The sequence below is a fragment of the Aythya ferina genome (assembly GCF_964211825.1).
Source record: "Aythya ferina genome assembly, chromosome: 1".
Lineage (NCBI taxonomy): Eukaryota > Metazoa > Chordata > Aves > Anseriformes > Anatidae > Aythya > Aythya ferina.
The window spans coordinates 205645266-205653183 of NC_140296.1; the positions used below are offsets into that span (position 1 = coordinate 205645266).

General features: G+C 54.5%; 1 protein-coding gene across 1 annotated transcript; it reads left to right on the forward strand.

The window, feature by feature from the left end:
• Positions 1-3414: 3414 nt before the first annotated feature.
• UCN3 (urocortin 3) lies at positions 3415-6848 on the forward strand. The gene is made up of 2 exons (XM_084506430.1): positions 3415-3568; positions 6062-6848. The coding sequence occupies exon 2, from the start codon at positions 6071-6073 to the stop codon at positions 6548-6550; it is 480 nt and encodes a 159-aa protein (XP_084362556.1). The 5' UTR covers positions 3415-3568; positions 6062-6070; the 3' UTR covers positions 6551-6848.
• Positions 6849-7918: the final 1070 nt, after the last annotated feature.

The window sequence follows — 7918 nt, forward strand, 5'->3', positions numbered from 1 at the left end:
AAGGGAAGGGAAGGGAAGGGAAGGGAAGGGAAGGGAAGGGAAGGGAAGGGAAGGGAAGGGAAGGGAAGGGAAGGGAAGGGAAGGGAAGGGAAGGGAAGGGAAGGGAAGGGAAGGGAAGGGAAGGGAAGGGAAGGGAAGGGAAGGGAAGGGAAGGGAAGGGAAGGGAAGGGAAGGGAAGGGAAGGGAAGGGAAGGGAAGGGAAGGGAAGGGAAGGGAAGGGAAGGGAAGGGAAGGGAAGGGAAGGGAAGGGAAGGGAAGGGAAGGGAAGGGAAGGGAAGGGAAGGGAAGGGAAGGGAAGGGAAGGGAAGGGAAGGGAAGTCCTTCCCTGCTTTTTGGTCTGGTCTTGCGTCCTGTTTCCCCGAGACCTTTGGGATCCGCCACCACCATATCTCCCCAAACAAGGACAGATTCAATCCCAAGTGTGTGAAGGTGAACCCACGCTTGCAAAGCTGCCAAAAACTGACAAACACCCCCTCAGGGTCCCACAGGGGGCCAGCCCTTTCCCAGTGTCCCCAAGCCACCCCATTGCAGCCACCAACCAAGAAGAGCTGACGATCCCATTCCCAAAAATTTGGAGCAAGCACAAGGGCACAGCCTGAAGTAATTGCAGTGGGTGCAAACTACAAGCTGGCATGTTCTCCCTCCATCTCACACGCTCTCCTTTCAGCCCCAAAAAACCCTCGGTGAGAGGGGACGACCACTCCACCACAAGGGACAGACCAGTTGAAGTGGAGTAACATCACTGCTGTGAAGGCAGCTGCACAGACCTTGACCCCATCCCAAAATGCAGTCTTCATATAGTTCAGTTCACTACAAAAATGCCCTGAGAAGATCCCATCACCTCCAGGAGAAAGTGGGATTTAAGGTGGTTTAATTGATCTGGTTTAATATCACTCCTTTCCCCATCCTATATTCCGTTCCCTGGGTACCTGAATGATGGGTTCCCAGCTTTTGGCAATAGCAGAGTTTCAGTTTTGACCTGAAGACCTGAAATTGCTGGAGGTGATCAGGGCCATGAGGTCCTCATGTCATTGGGTTGCTCCAGGATTTGGTTTCTGGGGTGCCTGTTTTGCCCTGCCTTCAGTCCCAGGGGATGCCAGACCCAAACCCCATGCCAGGAGCAATGCTGCCCTAATGATCCCCAAACAGGTGACAACTGAGCCCAAAATGCCACCGAAGTCATTTCCAGTGGATCCCCTGGCCCTTTTAAAGCTCTCCTCCACCTCAAAGAGACCTGGGATGGTGACATCCCCCTCTGAGACGAAGAGGGACACCCATTTTTGAGTGCCCCCACCCCTTTCATAAAGCACCCATTGGCCAGGTCGGCACCCAGAGCCCCCATCCCAGATGCATCTACAAGCTCAGCCCCTTTCTTTCACCCCCAGCCCCATAAAATCGGGGGAAAAATGTGGGGAGGTTGTCCCTAACCCACTCTGAAGCATGTAGGGCTGCCAGAGGTCTGAGGCCAACAGGGTCTAAGGGTCTCCTGAGCTTTTTGAGGAACCACAGCCAATATCTGAAGCCCCCAGGGAGCAAGAAGATGCAGAACACATCTCTCCAAAGAGGCACGAGGGGACAGAAACACTGGTGAAGCTCTCGCCTTTCACCCCACGCACCCATAGGAGTTGAGTTGGAGCCTCAAGGCGGCATTGCATTCATTTTAAATGGTTTTAGGTAACTTCTTGCAAGCTTCAGGGCCATGGTACCACCTGGTCCACCAATGCTCATTAAGACACCAGCTGCTGGTGCTGACTCAAGCCCTTCTCGCCCCACCAAGGATGAGGAAAGGCAGGACACGACCCGAGCAAGCCGAAGGTTGCTGAGAATCAGCACTCGCCTATCTGCAACAAGAGCAAAGGGAAATCATTTTTAATGGAGCTCCACCGCCAGGGACCCTTCGGAAATAGCTCCATCCATCACTGCTTCCTCGCCACGCAAGGTGAGCTGAAGGGTTTTGGCAGCTCTGGGGACCTGGCAGCCCTTCAAGGAAGCTCATCCTGCTGCAATAAATGAGCCTGCAAGGGTTTGCTGGAGCTAGAGGAGCGAGGACTGCAAGCCGTGGCTTCCCTCGCTCTTGCTGGGAAGGAGCAGGGTGGTGGTTCCCTCCGGCGATGTTTCCCATCCAGGTTTTTGCGTGGAGATCTGCAGGCAGGTTTGGTGACCAAAGGCTCCATGGATTTGCCTTCCAGGTCTCATTGAAAAAGGGGAAACGGAGATGTCCATCCAGGAGATGGAAGCTTCAAGAGAAAATGAAAAAAAAGTGAATTGCTGGGGAGATGGGACCGGTGTATCTCAGCCAACTGCTGGAGGTGGTCAAGAGGAAAATGTTCTACCAGGGATTGAAGCCAACGGGGAGCTCCCACCCTCACCAGTCACTGTGATGGGCAGCAACCTCAAGGGCTGGGTGAGAAGCTGGGAGATGCTCATCCAAGAAGATCACGGCTCCGTTTCTCCAAAAAGCACCCATGACCACTGCTGTGGTCCAGGAGTGAGAACGTCTCCCCATCGTCACTCCGAGCCCACCCAGAGGCACTTCTGGCTGCCACAACTTTTGTGGGGGGTCTTAGAGGGTTTTCCTCAGGTTTGGTGGGATTTGTACCTTCCCTGATCCACCAGGAGCCCCCAGCCCAGCCTTGGGAGGATCCTGCACCAGGAACCTGACTTTTTGGGGTGCCCCAGCCCAGAACCATGTGGAGAAACCCCATTTCCAGCAGGGAGATCTCCATCCCCATCCTCTTCGCAGCACAAACCCATTTCTGCTCGCAAACCAGCACCGTGAGGCATTGCAGGAGACCTCACTGACCTCACCAGGACTGGAGCAATACTGGGACCACAGACTGTTGTGTTTTGTTTTTTTTTTTCTTGGCTGCTGCCTTGGGGCAATCGGAGTTAATTCTGCTGGACCTCAGTGGGTCTGGGGAGCTTGAAGGGCTGTGGATGGGGCTTTAGGGCACTACACTGGGGCAAAACCCTGCCGAGGTGGTACACCGGCCCCACGCATCAAAGAGAAGCCCAAATTATTGGATAATGCTGCTCATCAACGCTGAAAACCCAGACAGGCTTCCTTAGGGGCCACAAAAACCTTCTGCATTTAAAATACCCTTGCAGGGAGTGCTCAGCTACCTGGAGGAGCGGGGGAAACGTGTCTGCGTGATCCTGCAAAGTCCCAGCACTGACGACAGCCCCGTTTTTGGGTGACTCTCAGCGGGTCGTCGGGTTCAGAGGTCTTTTTGGCCCCCCTTTTTCGTCTTTCTGAATGGGGAGAGGCACCGCCGGCCCCGTGACGTTGCCAGCTCCCTCTGATTTCATTTTAATGAAATCATGCCCAAACGAAGGCTCCACGTCTGGAGTTACGACTCAAACCCCGTGATCACTCATTTTTATATATACACAAGGGAGGGGAAAAGCGTTTCCATAGAGAGAAAAAATATCACAGCCCTCTTAATAACAATAAAAGAAAAGCGAGGGTGCAGAAGTTCAGGGGAAGGCGCCTGATGCCTCTCTCCTCGGAGTGAGACAGCCGAGCAAGCAGCAGCCCCTTCCCATCCCGAGCACCGAGGACTGCCAGGTGAGTGCCTGGATTTCATTTATTCACCAGCAGCCGGCTTCATTTGCACAAACTTTAAATATTTCAGTGCTTTCCTTGGGAGATCAGGTTCCACGTTTCTCTGCAAGGAAGAAAAGAAAAGAGAGCAGGGTTGGGAAAAGCAGTTCAAAATCCTGTAAGAGGCTCCCCGCCACCACCACCAGTGAAATGTCTTTTGGGTTATTATAACAATTTTTGGAGGTAGATCAGGCAGGGGAAGGGTTTGGAAATCTAGAAGCGGGGACACAAATCGCTGCTGATGTTAAAGGGGCGAGGGGAGAGGAGGGCACAGCCCCGTCCACGTCGGGTCAGCCTGGATTTCGGAGCCCTGGGAATCAGCATCATCAGGAGGCATTCGTTAGGGAAGCAAAAGCGGCATCAGACAGAAAGTTTGTAAAGTCTTACAGGTCTCATCCGCTCTATTATTTCATTCTAGACTTACTTTTTGATGGGAAAAAAAAAAATCAGCTTAATGCTCCTCTGCTGCCGAGGAGCAAATAGGTTTGTCCCCAGTTTGCCAGAGCTGCCCTGCTGGAGTGATTTACTTTTCTCTCCGAAGCCAAGAGGCAGAGCTGTCCTGCCAGGGCTGCCGGCTCCATCTCACCGTAATGCCTGGAAATCTCTCACGGGCGTCCCGGCAATTTCCACCCTCCGGCAGCAGCAGATTTAACTCCGAATTCCTCAACCCTGCCGCAGGCAGATTTTCTTCTTTTCCTGCTTTTTTGGGGAGTTTAGGGGGATCCTCTTCCAGCTTTCTCTGGAAGCAATCCAAAAAACTTTCTGGCAGGGGAGCAAAACCCCTGTGAAAATTTATAGATATATATATTAAAAATTAGCTCTTGCTGTCTGGGCGCTGAATTTCCTTGCTACTTTGCCTCGCTTTTTGTCCTGCTTTTCCTCTTGCTCAGCTGAGATTCCCAAAGAGTTTTGCTGAGCAACAAATGCCCGCGGAGCCAAACCGTGGGTACTGAAACCCGTTTCAGTATCGGTGGGAGGCAAGGCAGCGGGGAGAGGCTGCTCGGAGAGGGCAGTGGCTTCGCGAGCCAGCTCAGCTCAGCTCTCAGAGCCGTCCCCGCTATTCGGATGGCAGCCTGGGGACACGCACGGTCCCCCGAAGAGCAGGGGCTGCAGGTAGGGGTGAGGAAGGATGGAGATTTCTAAATTCATGCCTTGATCCCCCTCATCCCGCTAGCAGGGTCCACAAGGAGTTCGCTGGGGTGGCTGCATCATATGGGGCTGAAGCAAATCTGCAAAGAGAGACGTTTTGGGGTGGAAGATGCTTGTCCTATTAAGCTTTTGCAAGCAAACTCTAAGCCCTGGGATTTAAATTTCATATTTGGGGCTGAAGGAATGAGAGTTTCAGGCTCCAGGTCTCCGTCACAGGGGTGTTGTGTGCCCGGGATTGGTTTTGTTCCCCCATCCTACATCGGCATTTTTGCCAGCACTGCCTGGGTCGTTTCCCGTCCTTCTCCTGTCTGGACACAGGGCAGAGCTAAGGGGACAAATCTGCTCCGAACTCCCCCAGAGAGGGGCAACGAGGGCAGAGTTAAGGGTACAAACCAGCCCTGATCTCCAAAGGAACAGCAAATTAGAGGCTGAAACTCGGTGACAGGGGAGCAGGTCCAAGGTGACAGCTCCTGGGGATAAGGGGGTGATCGGATTTTGGGGGACACCCACCCTAGAAGGACCCAAGCGAGGTCCCCGTACCCAAGGGGACTTGTACAACCTGGACAGGGCTTGTCGTGTGGTGAGCTTGCCACAAGATGGGGCCAGAAGATTGGGAATGGCATCCCACCTTCAGTCCTCGGTGGGGACACCTGTCTGTCCTCTATAAAAGCAAAGACCCCCCGGAAAATCCCTTCTGGACTTTTAGGGGGCCCTCTCGAGCAGATGGGTGGGTGTATGGGGAGGTGGGTTGCTTCCCAGAGAGGCAGGACTTGGAAACAGGGAGGTTTTGCACAGCATGGGGGTTATCCTAAGATTATCAGCCTCCTCGGGACACCAAAATGATCGTATTTTGAGCAGAGAGGAGCTGAAAGAAAAACTCAGCTTTACAACAGCTGCTGGCACACGTGGTGGAGGCATTAGCAAGGTGGAGAGGGCTTCACGGGGACTGCAACGGGATTGCCCCAGGCAAGGAGGTGCCCACAAGAGAAACAAGTCCTCCTACAACAGGCAGTTGACAATGAAAAAAAAGACAAATCCTCCCCTCCACAGAGCGTTCAGCCTTGCAAAGCACATGGGACATCAAACCTCACACCCAGTACCCAAAAAAAAACAAGGGTTTGGGGGTTGCACCTTGGAGGAGGAGGCCCTGAAGCAGCTCGTTCCCCGTTGCCCTAAGCATTAGCTGGGATTTTGGGTGGGATCCAGGAGGATGGGACGTGGGAGGACGGGGGGATGATGGTGCTGGGACCCCCCCCGGGGAAGTTTATGTCCATCTCTGCCCTCCCCTCGGTCTCTCCAACTGGGCAGGCCACCGCCATGCCCCACGCCAAGCTGCTGCTCCTCCTCGCCCTCCTCTGCGCCAGCGAGACCAGCCGGGCCCTCCGCCTCTACAACGCCGCCTCCATCTTCAGCTGCCTCAACGCCGCCCTCGCCGAGGCCCAGAAGAGCCTCCCGGAGGAAAACGCCGTCTTGGACAAGCGTGGCTACGACTATCACCCCTCAGAGGAGGCCTCCAAGGAGGAGGAGGAGGATGAGGAGGAAGGAGAGGGAGAGGAAGACAGAGGGAAAAGGACATTCCCGGGGGAAGGCCATTACAAATACAGCTCCCAGGCGCAGGTGAAGGGGAAGACGTACCAGAACCGGGCCAAGAGCGACCGCCGCACCAAGGTCACCCTCTCCCTCGACGTCCCCACCAACATCATGAACATCCTCTTCAACATCGCCAAGGCCAAGAACTTGAGGGCGAAGGCGGCAGCCAACGCGCACCTCATGGCCCAAATCGGGCGGCGAAAGTGACCCCCGCGGGGCCGGGGGGACTCGGAGCAGGGCTGGGAGCACGGGGCCACCACCCGGCCCCTGGCCTGCCGGCCAGAGGGGACTGAGAGCCGTGTACGATAGCAGTGTTGTATATTTTTGACCCATAGAGCTACCTAAATTTCATATCTCTTCTTCCTCCTTCTCTCCTTCCCAATCTCCCTCCCCAATTCCTCCTCCTGGACATTTCCACACCTGGGGAAGAGGCTGGTGTCCACAGCAGGGCAAGGGGATCTGTCACCGTGGGAAGGTCCCGATTAAAGCTACAATCTCTTGAGTTTCCAACGCGTTGTTGTCCCGTCACCTCCCCCAGATGCTCATTCAGGGCTTTTCCAAAACCTCCAGCTCCACCTCGCCTGTCTCAGCCCCTACATTTTCCCAAGTCCCCCAACACACAACCCCATACACAATCATTGCTGCATTGTGAAGGGAAAAGTTAAGAGGATCTCAGGAGGGATTTCCCAGTTTGTCCTGCTGGACAAAATTTTAAGGTCTAGATTTTAAGGTCGGCCTGCAACCACCCGTTTCCCCACCAAAACCTTCAGCCAGGAGGCCATCACCCCCATCCAAGTGGTCCTTCAGGAGCATCCCCAGGATGTGGGGTGGCTTTGCCTCTCTCCCCAGTTGTTCGAGGTGAGTTTGGAGCCCAAAAGTTGCAGGTTCCTCCCCAGTCACTTCAGACCCATCCTTGGGTCTGTCTGTGTTGTCCATCCCCACCACTCTGCCTTTCCAGGTACTTGAGGTTCCCCTTCATATCCCTGCCAGAGCTCACCCTGCTCCCCTTCATCTACCCTCCATCAAGCCCCAGCTCACTCAGTGCCCACCCCTTCACCTTAAACTTCCCCCAAATCCCCTCCTCTCTTCACCTCCCAGCCCACCTCCAAGATGAAACTCCATCTCCTGTCCTCCATCCCAGCACGTGGAGGGAAATTTGGGAGATGGAGAGAAATTTGGCCCTCCTTCCCCAGGAAACATTTGCCAACAGCAGGAAATCTCCCACCAGCCTCACCCAGGAAGCCCCCCAGGGGGGACATTGCAGGGGACAAGGTTGGAGGGGACCTTGGTTGAAGGGTTGGCAGATGGACCCACCAGACATCTGCAGGACATAGGTGGAAGCATCTCCTCTCCATCCCTCCTCTGGGCACCCAAAGGAGGCAGCAAATCTGGATTCATCCCCAGCAAGCCCATGTTTGGGTGGCCAGGGCTCCTAGCTGGCCACAACTCTGGGACTTAGGATGAGAATTTGAGGCCTGAAAAGCAAAAATCAAATAAATAAACCAGATCCTCCAGCATCTCCCCCTCGTACACACATCTCCAGCAGGCAACACACCAACATGATAACAGCATCTC

What these genes read in the sequence shown, in the direction of transcription:
- UCN3 (XM_084506430.1), top strand. Translation starts at nt 6,071, where the DNA reads ATGCCCCACGCCAAGCTGCTGCTCCTCCTCGCCCTCCTCTGCGCCAGC.